Source organism: Pleurodeles waltl, chromosome 11, assembly GCF_031143425.1.
Source record: "Pleurodeles waltl isolate 20211129_DDA chromosome 11, aPleWal1.hap1.20221129, whole genome shotgun sequence".
NCBI lineage: Eukaryota > Metazoa > Chordata > Amphibia > Caudata > Salamandridae > Pleurodeles > Pleurodeles waltl.
The window spans coordinates 827,107,039-827,128,879 of NC_090450.1; the positions used below are offsets into that span (position 1 = coordinate 827,107,039).

The 21,841-nt window shown below is 41.9% G+C and overlaps 1 protein-coding gene across 1 annotated transcript in view; it reads right to left on the reverse strand.

The window, feature by feature from the left end:
• Positions 1–2,146: 2,146 nt before the first annotated feature.
• The window catches only part of HSCB (HscB mitochondrial iron-sulfur cluster cochaperone), a 52,484-nt gene continuing 32,789 nt past the window's right edge, over positions 2,147–21,841 (reverse strand). The window contains exons 3-6 of the mRNA XM_069214675.1: positions 18,217–18,306; positions 13,857–14,001; positions 4,404–4,451; positions 2,147–2,317 (exon numbers count right to left, since the gene is read on the reverse strand). Of these exons, the coding sequence (XP_069070776.1) occupies positions 2,226–2,317; positions 4,404–4,451; positions 13,857–14,001; positions 18,217–18,306 (375 nt within the window). The 3' untranslated portion in view covers positions 2,147–2,225. The remainder of the gene's footprint in view (positions 2,318–4,403; positions 4,452–13,856; positions 14,002–18,216; positions 18,307–21,841) is intronic.

A 21,841-nucleotide genomic window follows, 5' to 3' on the forward strand; every position in this document is an offset into this window, starting at 1 on the left:
ATTCTGCCTTTTCTCCAAAGAGATACAAATCATCAAATGGCATGTCCATCAGTGATACCTGAACATCACTTTAAAAATTCTGGGATCTTATCCACATATGGCACTGTTGCAGTATGCTGGTACCGACTGCCCAGCCCAAACAGTAGGTGATGTCCAGGCCAGACTGTCTGGCGTATTTTATTGTCTTTTGTCCAGCCTTGATAATTTGTGCCAAACTGGGACTTTAGGCAAGATCTCACCTACATGTCCCCAAATATCTGTGAATAGCATCCTAGGAGGCAAACGATATTAACTGTGCGGGTGGCAAAGGTTGTCTGAGGGCAACATCAGCTTGGTGAATGCCTTCATGAGCTTGGATTCCCTATCACGGGGAATAGCAGGGGATGTGCTTGTGTTGAGTCTGCTCCTAGATGCCTGGAGCACTTGGTTTTCAGGTATAGGATGCAGAGGGAGAAATGGCATGTCTCGAGAAGCAGGCCTTTGTCATCTGGCCACCTGTTGTAAACAGGCAGACAAGAGCCAGGTTTGACCCAAGCGCCCATTACAATTATAGGGTCTCCAAGGGCTCTGTTGAATGGAAGGAGGTGTTCATAAAAGTCACTCCCGCCTGCAAGACATCTGTGAGGACATTGGTCTTCACCTTAACAGATGGGAGCTGGAGGTCCAAAACTTCTGCAGCTCTCATTATCATTGCGGCAAGTGAAGTAGATCTGCTGAGGGACCAGGATGGGCCTTTAAACCAGTGCCAGGAGAGGTGACCAATCTACTGCAAATTGAAGATCAAAAAATGGATTCTCCTCCTTGTAAAACTGGGATGTGTCATCCCCTTTATCATGATATTCCAAATCCAACATAAAGGGAGCTTGTTTAGGTAGAGACAGTGTGCCATTCAAGTTGGAATGGAGCTGAATTGGTTGCAGCTGAGGTCGGGTGGGGGAGACGTCAGTCAAGGAGGTGGGGGAGACGTCAGTAAAGGTTGTGGTGGATTTGGTTGATGCCGAAAGGACAATTTATTTTTCCTCTAGTGTCAGCATCAACATGTGGGGAAGCCGGTGAGGATGTCACCGCCTGGTTTGAAGTCCGTTTGGGCAGCGGCCCCAGGGTCAAGCCTGATCCCACAGCAAGGTCAAGAAGCACTGATGGCATTGGGGATAATTCTGCTAGCAGTAATCCTACTGTAGGCCTACTCGAATCCTTAGGAATCAAAAGTGCAACAGGGGAAAACGTAAGGGTTTCTTAAAATATGCATCATGGTCTCTTTGAAAGCCTTGACTTGATGCAGCATTGCCAATGGACCTCAGAATTTCGGCTAGATTGGGTCGAGTTGTGGGATCATTTCCACTGTAGTGCACCGGGTCCAGTATCAGGAGGCACCCAGACATCCACATGACTTCTCCTGATAAGTGGGTGGATGAAGGAGAGCCACGCCTCGACTTCTGATGTTTTTTCTTGCACTTTGACATACATGAAGACTTCAAATGAAAAGACCTCTCTTGAGAACAGCCTTGAGAAGGAGAACATGTCTGCATCCTCGACTTTGAGTGAGACTGGCCTTTTGATGATCTTCGTTGATGTAAAGCTTAGACTAGCGGTTCCAGAAAGCCTTAAAGTTCACCCTGGTGCAGTCTCCACACGATTTGGAGTGGTGTGACGAAACCAGGAAATAGAGATGTATAGGGTGGGGATCTGTCACAGATATTTGTTTGTGGCAGTCCCTGCACGGTTAAATTCTGTAATTTGTGGACGGGACATAACTTCATACACACTGTATACTTTTGTAAAGAATCCTGCCAATTTACAGATAAATGAGTGAGCGAATTCCGATCGACATTAGAGAAGGAAAGGAATGGACATCAGCACATCAGGCGGTGGTTATATGTGGCTCTGATGTCAATGGAAGAGGTGGAGTCAATGCTTAGCCACACAACGCCACCTACCAGGGCACAAAGGAATTGGTGAAAAAATTCTCTGGATCCAGAGTCGCAGCTGGGGTATTCACAAGGTGAGGAATCTACAGTCAGAAGTATACATCAAAAAGATCTTTTTCCCTTTATCGAATATGGGCAAGTGACAACTGCGCTGCTAAACTAGACCTAAAAAGAACATCTGAACAGTTATATTGATTTTATAAAATACTAACAATACAGACATGGCAAAATAATTTTATTTAAATAACTTTAATATTTTAAAATTGTAAAGTCCATCTATTAACAAGTAATATGAAATCACGGTGGCATAAGTTTGGTCTTCACTTTTTCTTGTAGATTTGAAAAATATTTCATCTTGATTAAAAGTAACTTAGCATCCTGAACATCACCTGAAAGAGAGCAAAATAGTAAATGTAAAGGGACCAAAATCTGCCTGTAAAAATACAATAATCCTATCTGCACAAATATGTAATTCATTACATACAAAATACTAAAGTTAGTAACATTTTGAGTGAATTCTTTTCAAGGATAAATATCATAAATAAATAATAAATGCATTCCTATTAAAGGTCTCAATCCGAATCGGGTGGTTATAGAGGACAAAAACTCCCTGGCTTAAACGCCTTTTGGGCAAGGAATTGAGTGTGTTATTGCACGATTGTAACTTTTGCAGTAAACAATGTAATACAATGCGCAAATGTTTTTATGCTCGATACTGTGCATAACACTAGCCCTACCACGCTGTTAGTTTGCACAGTTTCGGGCAGCTCTTGCACACATGTTTTAATGGCAACAAAGTGAAAAAACAGGTGCAAAAGAAAGTTTGTGTATAATGTTTCACTTTGTTCCAAACTTGGAGTAATTCTTTTTGTGCGAGTTTTCGACACATTAATGAGAACATTTATGTTTAATGGAGAAGTACAAAAAGAGTTGGATGATGCCTACAACATTTAAAAATCAAGAACACACAAAGAGTGGCACCCAAGTGTTTAGGAGGTGAAACCCTATGTTGCTGAATTAAACCTGTTATGATGGAACATATGGCATAAGTCTTTGATGCATTTTGGGTGGAAGCTTGCTGATATTTGTGCAAGATAACAAGTTTGAGATTCATCTGTTACTGAATGGTAAAGAACCAGAGCCTGGGCTACCATCTGGACGTCTACAACAGATATGCCTTTAATGCCCTTGAGGAATCAGTCGCGGATGAAGATGTTTATGAACCAGAATCATATTCGGGTGACTTAAAGCTGTCAGTTAATTTGGGTGTAGACAAAAAAGAAGAAAAAAATAACAGTCTAATCGGGACTGAAGCCGAGACTGTGTTGGATTCTCCCTTTTGGTGCAGTGTTCATGCCATGAAAGAGCCCAAGGACGCCAGACGACAGGAAAACTCAGGTACAGCTGTGTAACATTTTTGTATCAGTGCGGGGCTGGGAAGCACACCATGGAGGGGGGGGGGGGGGGAATAGTGGGGATGGAGGAGGTGTAACCATCCCAAGCACCTATATTTGACTTTTTCTGCTCTGAAGGTAATCCCTTAAGTCCCCTCTTTGTTTTGTTTAACCCTTAAACCTCCATGTCCTCTACCCACCCCTGAACCCTAAAAAACCCTTAGATCCCTTTACTGCTACCCACCCTGAACCCTAAAAAGCCCTTACCTTACTTTACCTCTATCCACCTGTCAAGCCTAAAAATCACTTACATCCTTAACCTTGCATTCGTCCCATTTTTTCAATTTCAGCAAATAGGATGCAGGAGGTTGGTTAATTCTCCCTAAAGAATTCTGCAAATTGAAAATCAACTCAATGGGTACTTTTACAGGTGTATATGCTTGCCAGGCATGCCTCAATGCAGAAGGTGCAATAACATGCATCAGTACTCACAGTCAATATAAGTTTCATTTGCATTAATATATTACATGGTACCACTACCACAACACTGTGGCTAAAATATCGTCTGCCAAAACATATCTTATCCAAAATATTGCTTATAAAAATATCTCCCCATTGGATAGAACAGAAAATCTGCATGCAATTGAGTGATATGTTTGAAAAGGATATTTAGGCCACAATATTTACAGCAGCAATACTTTTATTTTCAATACTCTGACATAGAACAGTAGTTATAAAGTGACCTTGCTATCTTTCCAGCTCCCATGGGAGCTATCAAATCCATTATCCTGAAAAGAGAACTAACTGCACTGTGGTGCTTTTCACATCGTTCTAAGCTCAATTCAGAAAATAAAATGCATGCACTCATGTTTGCTAGTATATACGGGATCATGTACAGGGTGGCTTCGTTAGAGGGCGGTATGTAACTGGCAACATTGGTTTTAATCTTCAATAGAAGAAGTAAAGTGCCTCCGTTTTGTATAAGTGCTTTGCTAAAATGCTTTGCTATGCACATTTCGCTAATCATTCATACTCCAGACTTTTAGTGATCAAACTAAAGATAAATACATATGTACAGTACCTTTTTCAAAAGCTGTGCTAACGTCCTCTGTTAATTCTTCATATTTGGCTGCAAATGGGGAGTACAATTTTAGTTGATGTATTTTTCATACGCATTCCATTAAAAACAATACAGGGTGATACAGTTAAAATACTATCACCCATATTAAATATCAGTAACAATGGTTATATCCTTCTACAGATAAATGTAATATCTGGCAATAGATATGAAATAAAGCCTACAGGAGTAACAGCACAGTGTAAGGTAGAAGAATGTGAGGAGGAGTCGTTGGTAGGCAAACCTAGCTTAACCATGAAGTTGTAGCAATTTAAGTGTAGTACACTTGTGTGGACAGTGCCAGACAGATCTAGGGTAAGGCAGTCCAAGGAGGTTTGCTATGAAACCAGCAACATGAGAAGCACTCATATTTGAGGGTAGGTGGTACAATGTCCTTCTGCCTTGGGTGGAAAACATCCTTGCACTGACCCAACTGCATATTCAACCGAAGAGTAATAAGAAAAGGTTAACTAATAGTCAGTTGCAATCTAGAGTTATGCGCTGAGCATATGCCCAGTGAACTTTCAAAGTAACAGGGGTCAGTCGTAATACAGATCTAATTTCTTTAGGATCTTTTTAAATATATTTAAGGTTTTTGTATCTTCTTATGATACAAGGATGTCTGCAATATATGTATAAAAATATATTTTCTTATTACAGTTTAGTTGTGAATCACTAGGCGTGTGAAATAAGAAAATAACTTAGCTACTCTATGATTGCTTTTTTACTGTTCAGTTCCGGCATCACCATGTCTGCTGCCAGAAACAACAGACAATGTGGAAGGAAGAACACTGGGCAGAATCAAAACTGGTGTTTAAACAATAAGTTAGAGAACTAGTTTTTCATCTCTTGGACACAGAGTTTCCCTGAAGTTAACATTCATTAGCAGAAAGGAGACATTTATAGCAGTGCTGTTTTGTTCAGCTACAGTTCAATAGACGAAAGCACAAATCTCTGAAAGTGACCACACATTCTGAAATAGTCATTTTTGAAAGTCCCTTAAATTAAACTGCTTATTACAGCTGCTTTTTTTTTTTTAAAGGAAAAAATGAACTGACTTTTGCTTATGTTTTATAAAATGAATCGTGATCAACAGAAAAGGGGTATTTATGGCAACATGTTTAGTTTTATGGCATTACAGGAAATAAGGAATCTCTAAATTTTCTGCACATTCTGAACTACAGCAATTTCCTATTTAGCTTACTTTATACGGATTCTAACGTCTTTGAGCAACAAATTGCTAACTGCATTTTGGTGATTTTGCACCACACATTCTACTTCTGTTCTTCATGTCCGCAAACATACTATTTCATTCATATTAAAGAACACATAACATCATGGATTTAAGCGGTTTGTGGGATGGGTGATGGTGTACCCATGTATTATAAGAAATTACAATCCTCTGCTTTAAAATGATATCACAAGTCACCTTCATCCTTGTTTCTCTATATGGTCACAAAACTCCTCAGTGACTTGCAATATCCTTATAATGTACAGCACAGATTACATTATCCCAAATATAATTTGATTTTACAACAAATTACTAGCTGCATATTGGTGTGTTGAATATTGCACTATTGGTTCCCCATTTATTGCACATTTCTGCAACCATACAATCTCTATCATGATCAGTGACTTACGTTTTTGGGAAGAGTAAAGACCTTGTATTATAAGGAATAAAAATTGCTCCAGTATAAAGCTAGATACACAGTATGCGAATGAATCACTGAAATCTGAAATGGGGTCAATCTATTGCATAAGTATCTTAAAAAGATCATAAGCACGATCTATGTTCAACAACATTAATAACAGACTCATCTTTGACTTGCAAAATCTGTAACTGATAAAAATCAATAAAATCATCGCAGATTTTCACCATGGGGGGGTAAGATCTTTTTTTTCTTTATAGCTAATATTGCTCACCATGTCTTTTTGTAAAGGCCCATCACAAACCGTGTAAACTCCTCAACAAACACATCTGTGCCAGGTCAGGAAAGTGCCAAAAGCATATTAGGGCTTTAAAAATATTTAGTGATTATAGGACATGTATCACATGAGGGCTGACACTCGTCGACTGTGACTAAGATAGCAAGTTTTGATGACACATTGATTTGAATTTCAACTTTTTGGCTTAAGGCAGAGGGTTTCCTTAGGTAGTTGAAATTTGCACTAGTACTGACGATTAGCATAATGATTCTAGGCTCATCAACATGATTTTAATGTCAGCAACATTGTTCTACGCTAAGGAAAGAGAAAATATGGGTACTGTATTTTACTACTTTCTCTTTGTAAATGCCTACTCCTGATGGGATGGTGAGATTCCCATCACATTCTTATTAGAAACAAAAGCAATTATTAAAGATCGAGTGTGTTATAAAAACAAAACAAAAATTCAGTGAGCTACAGTTCAGATCAATTCTGGTATAATAAAGTCAAGATACAGATTCCCAAAACGTAAAAGTAATTGGTACATGGTGTAAATTGACACTTAATGCAATTAAAAATTCATCCTTATTCCGTACTCTTCTAAGAGGTCTAACTTCAAACAGTCTCTGTAACATACACCAGATCAGGTTTTCTTTCAAGGAAGCTTCCTCTTGCTTGTTAAATAAACAGTTGAACACCCCACATTGCTGGAAAACTTCCAGTGATGTATCAGAACATAGAACACTGAAACATTTCTGTATGTCAGCATGAATTAATGAAATCATGCAACAAGGAGGCATAACTGAGTCTCACATTTTCCACACAAATCCTCAATATTACCCAGTAGTGATCGCCACCGAGTAGTTATAGTTCGGCCAGCTGTTCCATAGGAAAATCATTTTTTGTGTTGCTAATAACTTTAGCAATGTTTGACAAATCGCCACAAAACTTTCCAAAAAGGTGCAACTTTTTTATTAATTTGTGCATTGAAGGTTTAGGGGTGATCCGTCAAGCAGGGGCAGAGAAAAAAAGGGGGTCCCAAAATGCAATGTCGCCATCTGATTTCTATAGGCTTATTTAAGAAGGGCTACAGGAAATCATGCAGAACACAATTACACCAAATTTGGCAGAAATCTAGATCTTTGTCCGCTGATTGTGCTTTTTGTGATTTGGTGTAAATTCATTCAGTAATTGAGATATTAAAGTTGAAAATATTATAGATATCTGGATAAATTATATCATAGAATGTCATGAGTTATGTAATATGTGAGGTCATAAGCAGTGCATGACGGGGCGCAGGTTATAGTTAGCTCTGGTAACTAAGTGCTCAATCTCTGTTTTTTTTTTTTGTTCAAAATGTTGATGTTATCTCTGACATATTCCTTCAACTATAACATTTACTTACTTTAACCTTTGGTTTTTCAGTGAATATATGTATGTGTGTATAAACACACACACACACACACACACACATAATCTATATATATATATATATATATATATATATACACACATACACACAGAGAGAGAGAGAGGGCTTTTAAGAAATCAGCTGTGCTCTCAATCAACCTAGCAGCAACCCTTTTAGCGCTAGCAAGGCTTTTTTCTCATAAGGGCATTTGCCAGCAGTACATAAATCAGTACAGGTTACTCACTTTGATGACTCTTGGGCCAGTAGACCTTCCACACAAGAAAATTTCCAGATCACAATGTACAATACTGAATTTCTAGGTTGAAGATCTGAAGTTTGGGCACCAACATCACCATGTCCCCACACTTGGCTACCAGCTTCCAGATCACATGGCACTATTCTTATTCTAAACAAAGGTCAGCAATGGCCAAGTTAGTTACGTGCTCACTGCTGACACCCAAATGAGATAACAAGTCACAAGCTCAGTTCTGAGCAGATCCTACTCAAACCTCATCCTTCTGAGGTTGATGATCACAGAACTGTTGAAAAGGGTAATGATGAAATCAATTGTGCAAAACATCAGAACTGCTGCAGGGAAATATATGTAAAAACAAGCCATTGGTGCAAAGAGTTATTCAGAGAAAGTCAGTGGGTAAAGTTGTCCTTCTGAAATTACCTTCAGTAATGCTCTTTCTGGTGGATGCTCTATCTACCTACAAATTCCTCACTTTTTTTTAACCTTTTCAGGCACCTAACTAGACCCATAAATCCATTCATAGCTCCTACACCCAAGTAGGTGAGACCATTGTCCCCTTGAGGGAAGCATCCTGAACAACTAGGTCTAAACCACTACTTGTCTGAACCACTACTGCTAAACAACAAAAAAGTCTCTACAACTAAGTACTGAACAACTACGGTCTAAACAATAATTGTGCCTGAATAACAATTGCCTGAACAACTAATTCTAAGGCAAGGTTTTCTTTTTGTTTTTTATGGTTTATTAATGGTTTAGAATATATATATATATATATATATATATATATATATATATATATATATATATATATATATATATATATATATATATATATATCAGTTATATATATATATATATATAACTATTATTACTAATATAACTATTATTACTAATATTAGTTGTTCAGGCAATTGTTATTTAGACAGTAGTTGTTCAGTACTTAGTAGTAGAGACTTTTTAGTTGTTTAGCAGTAGTGGTTTAGGCTATAGTTGTTTAGGACCTAGTTGTTCTGTCACATATTCTGCCCTTGATGGTGCTCTGCCCTATCCCAGACATAACAAAATGGAGCTGCATACAGGTGGCACAAACTTGCACAGATGTCACTACATCTTGTTTTCTACAGCCTAAGACACGACTGACATAACTGAAGTGACAACTGGCAGTGAGTAAAATCTAACTTGAGATCTGAAAGTTCACATCACAGAATGGAGAGGTGGGCTTGCAGTGAGTAATCTGCAGGTACATAGACTATCAAGCAGAAACCACAAGTAGGTAACATTTTTCTGGTGGATACTTCTACTCTCAGATTCCTCACCTTTGCTTCCATACCAAAAGACTAAGTTTGAGGAGTGGACATACATCATGAAGCCCAGCAGAATTGAACAGGAAATATGGATTTCCCTGCAGACATGGAAATTAATACTGTAGTGCCTGGTTAAAGTATAGACTGGAGCCCAAGTTGTTTAAAACAGTGGGCTCCTGTATTCGTAGCCTTTGCTCAGGTGGAATGAGACCTGAGGCCTTTGTGAGAATCCTTTTTAGCCAGGGCACAAGTAACACAGTTTGAAAGAGAAGACAATCCAGCAGGATAAAATTCTGTCCTTTCTTTGTTTTAACAAACCATATACACAACTGACCATCAATCCTTAATGCCATCAATATAAAAGCTATGGCATGCCCTTGGCAAACGAAACAGCTAACCATCAATCTGGTGCTTCTTAGTACTGTCAAAATAGAGGCTAGGGAATGTCACTGGTCCAGCTGGTGCAATATGTCCTCCTCTTCAGAAGGATGTGAAAGGGAAACAAAATTTGAATTAGTAATAGACTGCCCCACATAAGGTGATACTACTGCAGGAAGCCAGCATACATCCATGTAGCGGCTCAAAGGGTGCATACATCACAAAGTTAAAGACCAAACTGATGTCCCACTGCGACATAATGAAAGGAGTAGGATGGCACATATGTGAGAACACCTTTAGGAAACACATCACAATAAATGAAAAATGAGGGCTGATCAGATAATCTAAAAAGAAAACACCCACACAACAGGGCAGATACATTTTCAATGTGTCAGGGTTAAGACAAGACACATAATAGACCATCAGACATTGTTTGCAAAGGGTCAACATGCCTCTCCACACACCAAGAGATGACCTGAGTGTATGGACTTGGAGTAGGCCACCTAGAATGACAGCCACCTCTTCTGATCAGAGATCAAAGTCTGTAAGTGGTCTAGTTCAGCCTCAGCACATTAAGATACAGATCATGGGGATTCAGATAAAATATTCTTTCCTGTTGTTGGGATGGAAGATCTTCCAGCAAGTAGTCACGGCAGGAGGCAGATGTTCAGGGCCAGGAATGAAGAGTACTAGACCCTTCAGGTCCAATCTGTGGCAATCAGAATGATATGTGCTTTGACTTGCCTCATTTTCCTCAGAACGCGCAGGATGACAGGCAATGGTGAAATGGTGGGGGACACAGATGTTTTTAAGTAGCGTCAAAATATCCCCCAAGGGCATGCCCCATTGGGTGAGGCTCTCTCAAACAACTTCCCGGGCAGTCAATGTGCGTGGTCAGGAATATGATATTTGCTGACATTGTTTGCCATGATGTTGAGGCACCAGCTGGATGTCTCATGGACAGTGGGATTCATTTAAGTACTAGCCAGGGCCATAACATTGGTGCCTCCAGAAGGACACTGTGTGAGACCATGCCGCTACGCTTGAAGAGGTACAACATGGAGGTCGTATTGTTGATAAGCATAGAACTCACTTCCCCCCTGATGGAAGGAAGAAACACCTCCAAGGCCAAACATATGACACACAGCTCCCACAGATTTATGTGGCAGTGGTGGTCTGAAGAGGACCAGAAAACTTGGATCTCCACTTCATCCATGTGGCCTCTCCTGCAGTAGAGATGAGACATTGGTTATAACTGGTCACTGGTGGGGGAGGGCATAATGGCCTGCTGCATATGATTGGTGCCTATCCTGCTCCACTGAAGGTGCAGAGAGGTCTTCTTGGAAAAGCACCCCCCCAGTGTTGGATCCATTTGAGGCGTCAGTTAAACTGAACAGCCTTAATGTGCACCTAGTGCAGAGTCCCAACATGATGCAGGAGTAAAACAGACCTAGCAATCTTAAAACTGTAAAGTCTGGAAGAATAGCTCTCGCTGGTAATATTAGCATCATAGCCTAAAAGCCTGAGGCTCACTCTGGGGGCAGATAGGCCTTCTGTGTGGGTTAGAGGTGGACTAAAGACTTGTATATTTTGAACTACAAGATGAAAAGCTGTGTAACATCATGCTGTGCAGATCACCCGAGACTAGCTGAGGTAAGCTGCATTCAACAGATTGTTACAAAAGCACAGAATCTGTATATCCCTGACCAGTCAAGATAGGCTACTGCCACCTACGTGACAGTCAAGGACAAAAGAGGCTGGCGTAAGGCCAATGGAAGGACTGCAAATTGAACACCAAGTGGAAACCACCACAAAAGGCAGAAATTCATGCAGGACTGAAGCACTGGTACATGAAAGTACAAATCCTACAAGTTGAGGACACTAAGAAGTCCACCGAGTGTACGGCCAACGAGACCTGAGAAAGGGTCACCATTTCAAATCACTCCTCCCAGGGAAATGTGTTCAAAATTCTAAGATCAAGAATTGGCTAAAGGCCTCAATATTTTTTTGGGGACCAATAAGTAACGCGAGTACTTGTCTGCTACAGGCACTATCTTGATTGAACTGTTGATGAGCAATGTCAACACCACCCTCGAAAGGATTTGGTCATGATCTGTGGAAACTGCACTAAACACAGTGCAGATGTGAGGAGGAGCATTTTGAAAGGGGAGAATGTATGTAACTTGGACAATCTGTTGGATCCACTGACTTGAAGCAGATATGCTAATTAAGAAAATTATTATTGATCTATATGGTTTTACTAATGAGAAAATGTGTAGAGAAAATAATCGTAGACAAATAATGTGCGTGTTTGAAAATGTGCCCTTGGGGTGTGATCACCATGTATACTAAAATGATTGAAAAATGTGCAGAATAATGAAAATATATTAGAAAAATGTACTAATGTCATAATGAGATGTATAACCTATGTTTTACATTAATGCATAGTCTTAAGTTAGCTGAACTAAAGGCCTGGTTTCAACTGGGTCTCGCACACTCTGAACATGGAGAAATCGGACGCCTTCCAAAGGACTGGAAATCCTCATGGACAGCCTTGACCCATTCAAAGTTCAAGTAGCTAGAACATCCTGCAATGTACCGGCAGACAGGAGATGATTAAAACAATTTGATACAATTATGTGTAGAGCAAGCTAAATGTACTTTCCCAGGACTTGAACAATGGAGGCACTGACTGAAGAGCCATAAGCAACAATTTTGATACCTGATGAGCCGGATGATGAGGGCACCGACTAGAGAACCAATCCACTGCTTGTGACCCAGGATATATTGAAATTAATAGATTTCGTAAACAAAAACTATAGGTTTAAGTCATATCTGCTGACTGACTGACCAATTAGCAATTAGGGGATGGACTGGGAGACCCTAATAAAAAGTCATGCCAAGGGGCTAAGACTTCAGAATTTAGGAGAACTGGAGGAGAAATCGATGACGTCAGGAGATGCTGTCCGAGGTGCTGATATTGGGTTCATACACTGTGAGCCCGATTCGTAGCTGACTGATTGATGACCTGAAGACGAAGACTGACTTGTTGCTGATCCATCTTGGATAGGTAGCTATGAAAATGTGACTATGTTGTGCCTTTTCTTCTAGGTACCAAATGCGCTGTTTTGTAGAGACTCGCACTTAGGTATAATTTTCCAAATTGATGTTTGAAGACACACACGCTAAAGCTAATCTTGGTTAGGTAGGCTGTTAGGGGTGACGTTGACGGTGACACTGACTGACGAACTTAATTGCTGAACCACATTATTAATGCTAATTGTCGTAGCTTATGGCATTATCATTTCGCATATATTTTTTCTATGATGATGCTCTTTTTATGGATTAATAAAATTGAATAAAGCTTGAACTAACGGATAATTTAGAATTGTAAGCATAGGGAAATAAAAATTGTTAACTCTTCCTCAAGTTGTGGTTATTCATGAGTAGAAGGGTGACTAATGATTATTGATGTTGTTTATTGTCCAATGGTCACTGCATGACTGGGATACTCCATACGATTTAAAAGGTTCATCGATCTATAAGCGTCCCCTTGTAAGCTTACTTACGAAGGACCAGGCGCGCTAACACCAGTAAGTTAGGAAGTGTCAGATTCGGCCTCCCACTAGGCACCTATGCTTGCCCAAAAAAGATTTGAATGCTGTGCTTTTTGCGCCACTAAACAAACAAAATATGTAGCCAATTTGGCTTGGTATACAAAAAAAAAATCCCATCCTTTTGTAGAAGCACGCACACATGATGAACGTCCGTTTGTTGTGTCTGTGCTAAAAAACATTAGCAAAGCCAAACAGTCCTTTAGGCAAGATTTCCTGGTTTTGCCAATGCCCGTTTTTTACTGTTTTGGAAATCACTCAGCAGGGAGAATCAAGCTCCCAGGTATCGCTGCTATAAAACTAAGTGAAGATCTAGGAACCGGCGTATTCTAAGTATTACAATTCAACTTTCACTCATCACTACAAGCGGTAGCTCTGCTCAAGATTCAGCAAACATACATTACAGTGGTATTGTTGCTTTGTTCACGATGCACAATTAAATGATAGGGATAGTTGTGTATACATTTATTATAAGGCAAGTTTCTTCGCTTAAGCATATATTATTGAAGAATTAAAGTAGCGTGTCACCGTCAATGAAATTTCCAATATCTTGAACTTCGGTCTCATCCAGTGCATCTTCCAGTTTTTCATTGATTTCCATGACTTCAACAATGAATGGCATATCTACGTCAGTGTCTGTTCCTTCTCCGATTGTAATCCCGTTGAGTTCTAACTGTAGGAAACAACGGTATAGCTGTTACCAAAAAACAAAACGAATCAGCAAAAGAGAATCTTATTATATTGCTTAAGGCCAGTGAATCATGGCCCCATCAGACAGTTTCGGTGTTGCAGTGGAGACATCATCAATAATGCAAGCCGATAATTCGGACAGTGCATCACTGCCCCAAAATCCCAAACATAATAACCAATTATGCTCTACTGCAATATGAAAAATCATATTCGTTGGCTAAGGTAAATTAACCTTGGGGTGGAGTACAATTGAGCAATCATGATATAAGAGGCAGTTTCACTGCCGTCTAGGAATAATGCTTTGTATTGGGAAGCTTCTATAGAGCACGACATTCTTCAGTTTTTTTTACAAACCCTGCAATGAAAATGTAGCCTCCGGCCAACTTCGTATATGTACATGAGGAGATGCATCCTAATACATCCAGGCCGGGCTTGCTTGCTAAAGGCAGGAAAGGGCTGGTACTACACGATTCTAAGGCTGCTGTTAGTTCCAAGTGGACCCCTGGCAAGAGCAGCTCTAAATAAACAAAGCATAATAAACAAACCCACTGAACAGAGATTCTAAAGCCCTTATTCGGAGTTTATGTGTCTACTGGGGATGCCTTGTCCACTGACCAAAAGTCCACTATGGACCACTAACTCCTCAACAAAACCATAGACAACCTCGTCAGGGCCCTCGTGTACAACTTAAGTGCTAGAAAGACCTTTCACTACCTGCAACACACATCCTTAGTCCTAACGTGTATTTCACCACATATCGCACGCTGTTACTTTTACAACTAGCATTGAGCCACAGAATTCGTTACCTTTAGTGTCTGCATTGTCACCAAATAAGATGCTGCTGGAAATTGTGAAAGAGGAGAAACTCTCAGGCATGTATTCCTCTGGGAAAATGTTATGAAGGGTCTTCTGTTCCACTATTTTCTGGGAGATATTCACAGCCTTCTATAGTTCAGACTCTTTAATGTCATCTCCATTCACCTCAATGGACTGCAATTGACCATCGTAATCGTAGAAATTCTGGATTTTACCGGCGTGCATTGCACTCATGATCATACACATGAACTGAAGCACCTTTCTGCTCCACACGAAGTAGGCACTTGCCCTGCCCGGAGTCTCCAGCTCTGGAGTGAAGCGCTTAGAGGAGGTGGACCAATATTCAAACTGAGGACTCCTACTAGTCAGTGCTCACTTACAAAACCAGCTACTTTGCCAGGGTGGAATGACTGACTGTCCCTTTGTAAGCTCTGCTATTCTGAACTTTACCTGCATGTATTGCACTATTTACGTTGCATTTTATTTGAAGCGTCTCTTTATACCAGTAGCTGATCCCCCGAGACCTCCTTTAAGTAGCTTTAACTGCAAAAATTCTGCTCTGAGTTCACCAGGTCTAACAGACGCACAGATTCCTCAACGGGCTAGAATTCAATAAACTGCAAAACCAACAAGACTACTCCTGAACCCCTTGTTTTCTTTCACCATGAGTAACCAAATGTTTCGACCTCTAAACGCCTGTAGATGAATATTGTGCATTTCAGCCTCAAACTCCATCTGTAGGGGAAGCAAAAAACATCTGAAGGCATTGGAGCAGGTCACGTTTTTTCTCTCAAAAGGGGGGGGGTTTGAGTACCAAACAAGCAACCAAACAAGGAAGTGCACTTGCTGCTTTCCTGTCCAGAGCTGGGAAAGCGAGGAAATGCATAATATCCGTGCAGAATCTAAAAGAAATGCCATTGCTGGGTGGGACGTTCCACTACGCCATTCACCCACTTCAAGAACGTAAGCTTCGACTCTAACTTTCATCTTCCAGTTTACATTAAAAAAAAAAAAAGACAAAACAAAAAACAAAAACAAAAAAAAAAATACATAGTGGTCCTGGTCAGTTCTGGATGATCCTATTCCAAGTTAGTGCAGACCATATTTACACTATCCCATTCCATCACCAGGGATTGCTATGAATTTAAGGAAATTCCTACTAGTATTTCTGAAAGTGTACCTAAACATGTCAATTAAGAGCAAACCTTTCAAGCTCTACCCCAGAGATCCTTCTGAACACCACTGCAGTACAAATCACTGCTAGGTAAAGTCCTGCATTGGTTTGGCCCCTTGCTGCAAGCTTCCTATGAGACCACACAAAATCTTCAGGACAGGAATAAGCTGATGACCAGAAGCTCTGAGCGTCCTTTGATCCTGCCCTAGATTGCCATTTCAGGAAACCAGAGCTTCAAACTGTTCTCAATATAGAATCCCAGGGCATCCACCTTCAAAAAAACTCCACACTGTGTCCTATATCTTTGAAACAAGATAATAACTGAACGGACCCTGCTCAGGACCCCCTGAGAATTCCTGACCCAGTGTCAACTGCGAACAAGAACATCAATCCAAATCCTTTTGTGATCCCTTCAAGGACAAATTGATTTGCCACGCTGCTACTTATGGACCGGTCAGTGGCATTTGACAAGAGTCATACATGAGCCCACCCCTTGGTTGAAGCACCAGGGACTTAGCATGCAGGGAATCATCCAAAACCAAATCTCCACCATCGTTTGCTGATAAATAAAATATTGCTATCTCTTTTTATGTTAATTCAATACCACAATGACTTAGAGCTAACATCTGTCCACAGCTAAGTGCCTACCAGAGACCGCCTACGGTACTCAACTTATCATGCATTAACTACACCCAGATCATTCTGAGGGCGGACAATCAGACTGACCTAGAAATATTGGGACTGGAACATTGCCTGGGATTGTTCGACCACTGGGTGCAGGAAATCTACACGCAACTCAAGTCATCGAAATCTAAGATCCTTACCTACAAAAAATTGAAGTATCAGCCTTACATTTCTACAATATCTTGCACTCCTATGGCAATTGCTACTAACTTAAACTTGAGAGCAAACGTGGATCTCAGCCTATCACTCATCTCTCAAGTGAAGGCAAGTTTTGACTATGCAAATGGACTCTACCTCAGAGTGTCACTCCTGCCCTTAAAGCCCGCCTCTGACCATCCATGTCACACATTCTACATTAAAGGTGCTCTGCCGAGCACGCAGAATTATCCACCCTTTGTTGAAGTTAAGCTTCAAATATACCAGCAAAATGGAACAAATGGTCTCAATTGGCATCTGACCTGACTGTCACACCCTACAAAAAGTCATGATCAGTGGAACTTCCTTCCTGGGACTGAGACACCATCTGAGCATAAACAAGTTCACTAGGAATTTGGGAAAGTGATGAAAACTAGGCTTTTCCCCAACAAATGCCTCATGACTACCTCCGCCCATTAGGCTCTATCAGTCTCCCACACAAGGATTACAGGAACAAACACATATAATCCTTTATCACTCCTCTTTGCCCATTCCAAGGTTAAGTGCAGCTGCAGAACAACTGTGACATGAGAAGCTGACATTCTACTATTCACACATGCCAACAAAACATGTGGCTCATAATCAATGCTTCTACCCCAAAACCTTTCAGCTAAACACAGTAAGATAAGTGTAAAGAATACGATTTGCTACTTTTCTTTGCCACACTTCACAGTCAAGTGCACGTCGGTGCCAACACAAACATCACAACACTTGTCACAAAGGCCACACCACAAACCCACATTCTTCAAAACAAGCATAATCTAGGAAGTTCTGTTCAATCTGTCAACTCGGTGTACTCTAGTGCCTCCAAGGTATGGAGTGCTATGTAAAGGAGCACTGCATACCTTAGATTAAATGCATAGCTAAACTGATCGATAAATTCTAGTACACTTAAAAAATAATACTGGGATGAGTATCACATATTTTCCAAACAGTGAACAAATGAAAAAAGCTCGTATGATTTGCTTTGGCAAAATGTATAATGACAGACTGTCTGGGGAAAAGCTTTTAAAACAGCAGCCATTTGTTATCATAATACGGAAAAAACAAAAGTAAACACATTTGTGTTTCTTCTAGCTCCGTTTTAAACACTTCCATCCTTTTGTAACCGAACAGTTTTTCCAGTCTACTCTGTTTTACGTCATTATAATTTGCAATCGTTTTATTTTGAGTTTTGGTATAGCACATTCAGCTACTTAGAACAATTGTTCTTTACACATCCTTCTTACTGGAAGGATTACTGGCCCACTGCTTTATGCAAACCAGCATGGAGCAATAGTGGAGTTTTCAATAGCAAAAAATAATAAGCATGATTTTAAAACAACTTACCAAATAGAGTCCTCGGCTCAAAGGAGTGAGGAGGGTCCTATAGGCTTTGTTCACGAGTGAAGACTGCTTTTCAGCTAAATCACGCTCTTTCTGCAATTGTATATGTAAAAATGTTATTGCATGGCAACTGTGCACAAAGGCTATCTTTTACAATTCAAGTCTCGAGAACATCTCAATGATCCACAGGTTATCCAGATCACAAGAGGCGACAAAGCTTACAGTGGGAAATCAAGGTCACTGTTCTCTAGATTAACGCCCTCATTTCGACTTCTGCAGACGGAAATGCCCATCAGTCGAAGCCGTGCGGGTCAGAAAACCGCCAGCGCGGTGATCTGACCGCGAGAGCTATTAAGAGTTTCCCGCTGGGTCGGCAGGCATAAACCGAGTTTCCGCCCACTGGGAAACAGCCCACATAATAGAGCCGGTGGCAATGTTGCAGTGCGTTGGGTGCAGCAGCACCAGTTGCACTTTTCACTGTTGTAGGATGCTGGCCTGGCTTGTAGTGGGTACCAAAGGTACTTACACCTTGTGCCAGGTCCAGTTATCCCTTATTAGTAGAATAGAGGTGTTTATAGCAGCTTAGGCTGATAGAAGGTAGCTATGGCAAAGCAGCTTAGGCTGAACTAGAAGACATGCAAAGCTCCTACTATACCACTTATATCATATGCACAATATCATAAGAAAACACAATACACAGAGTTACTAAAAATGAAGGTACTTTATTTTTATGACAATATGCCACAAGTATCTCAGTGAGTACCCTCAGTAAGAAGGTAAGTAATATACACAAGTTATATGTACACAAACCACAAATAGGTAAGTAAGAGTCAGAAAAGTAATGCAATCAGTGTAGAATTACAATAGGTTGCAATAGGCAAGCATAGGTCTAGGGGCAACACAAACTATATACTCCAAAAGTGGAATGCGAATCATGAATGGACCCCAGACCTATGGGAGCTTGTAGAGGGTCCCTGGGACTGTAAGAAAACAGCCAGGGTGTCCAAGATACCCCACCCCAAGTCCTTGAAAAGTAGGAGTAAAGTACACCTACTACCCCAAAAGAGCACAATAGTCGTGATAGGGGGATTCTACAAGAACAACAAACACCAGCAGTGCACTGACAACGGATCCCTGGACCTGAGGACCTGCAAAGCAAGGGGACCAAGTCCAATAGTCGCGACAGTGTCCAGGGGGGGCAGGAGCCCAGGAAACCCCGGATGAAGGTGCAAGGAAGCGGACTCCGGATGGAAGAAGCTTGGAATTCTGCAAGAACAAAGAGGACTGGGAACTTCTCCTTTGGATGGAAGATGTCCCACGTCGCAGAAGTGTTCCCACGCAGAAATACCGCAAACAAGCCTTGCTAGCTGCAAGGGTTGCGGTAGAGGTTTTTGAGGGTTGCTGAGGACCAGGATGTCGCCCCTTGGAGGAGGAGATAGAGGGGGCGCTCAGCAACTCAGAGAGCCCCCACAGATGCAGGCAGCACCCGCAGAAATATCTGAACAGGCACTTTGAAGATTTGTGAACCGGAGTCCACGTAGAGTTACAAAAGAGGGTCCCAAGATGTTGGAGGCCAACTCAGCGGGTTGAGTACTGCAGGACGGAGTGCTGGGGAACCAGGCTAGGCTGTGCACAAAGGAAATCCTGGAAGAGTGCACAGAAGCCGGAGCAGCTGCATATCACGCAGTACACAGGTTTGCAGTCTAGCGTGGGAAGGCAAGGACTTACCTCCACCAAACTTGGACTGAAGAGTCACTGGACTGTGGGAGTCACTTGGATAGAGTTCCTGTGTTACAGGGATCACGCTCATCAGGATGAGACGGGACCCAGAGGACCGGTGATGCAGTCTTTTGGTGCCTGCGTTAGCAGGGGAAAGATTCCGTCGACCCACTGGAGATTTCTTCTGTGCTTCTGGTGCAAGGGGAAGGCAGGCGACACCCAGAGCAAGCACCACCAGGAAACAGTCGAGAAAGCCGGCAGGATGAGGCGCTACAGTGTTGCTGGTAGTCGTCTTGCTACTTTGTTGCGGTTTTGCAGGCGTCCTGGAGCAGTCAGCGGTCGATCCTTGGTAGAAGTCGAAGAGGGAGATGCAGAGGAACTCTGGTGAGCTCTTGCATTCATTAACTGAAGAATTCCCCAAAGCAGAGACCCTAAATAGCCAGAAAAGGAGGTTTGGCTTCCAAGAAAGGTAAGAGCCTATCAGAGGGGGTCTCTGACATCACCTGCTGGCACTGGCCACTCAGAGCAGTCCAGTGTGCCCCCAACATCTCTGTTTCCAAGATGGCAGAGGTCTGGGACACACTGGAGGAGCTCTGGGCACCTCCCCTGGGAGGTACTGGTCAGGGGAGTAGTCACTCCCCTTTCCTTTCCTTTCCTTTGTCCTGTTTTACGCCAGAGCAGGGCTGGGGGATCCCTGAACCGGTGTAGACTGGCTTATGCAGAGATGGGCACCATCTGTGCCCGTCAAAGCATTTCTAGAGGCTGGGGGAGGCTACTCCTCCCCAGCCCTTCACACCTATTTCCAAAGGGAGAGGGTGTAACACCCTCTCTCAGAGGAAATCCTTTGTTCTGCCTTCCTGGGCAAGGGCTGCCTGGACTCCAGGAGGGCAGAAACCTGTCTTAGGGGTTGGCAGCAGCTGCAGTGGAATCCCCGGAAAGGCAGTTTGTCAGTACCCAGGTTCTGTGCTAGAGACCCGGGGGATCATGGAATTGTCACCCCAATACCAGAATGGTATTGGGGTGACAATTCCATGATCTTAGACATGTTACATGGCCATGTTCGGATTTACCATTGTGACGCTATACATAGGTAGTGACCTATGTATAGTGCACGCATGTAATGGTGTCCCCGCACTCACAAAGTCTGTGGAATTTGCCCTGAGCGATGTGGGGGCACCTTGGCTAGTGCCAGGGTGCCCACACACTAAGTAACTTGGCATCCAACCTTCACCAGGTGAAGGTTAGACATATAGGTGACTTATAAGTTACATATGTGCAGTGGAAAATTGCTGTGAAATAACGTGGACATTATTTCACGCAGGCTGCAGTGGCAGGCCTGTGTAAGAATTGTCTGAGCTCCCTATGGGTGGCAAAAGAAATGCTGCAGCCCATAGGGATCTCGTGGAACCCAAATACCCTGGGTACCTCCTGGGTACCTCAGTACCATATACAAGGGAATTATATGGGTGTACCAGTGTGCCAATGAGAATTGGTAAATTTAGTCACTAGCCTGCAGTGACAAATTTAGAAAGCAGAGAGAGCATAAACACTGAGGTTCTGGTTAGCAGAGCCTCAGTGATACAGTTAGGCACCACAAAGGGAACACATACAGGGCACTTACTATGAGCACTGGGGTCCTGCCTGGCAGGATCCCAGTGACACAAGGGCTAAAACAACATACATACAGTGAAATATGGGGGTAACATGCCAGGCAAGTTGGTACTTTCCTACAACTGTCAGCCAAGCAGACAGTGAAAAGTGTGACGGGGCTGGCCATGGGGGCCCCTGCCCAGTGCATGGACAGTGCAGGGCCCTCCTATTTCTGCCAGCTTTTAAATGGCAGTACAACTACAATGTAAAAAGACGGTGGAGAGGGACTTGCTGTGCTGCCCTGGTGGATTCAGGCTGC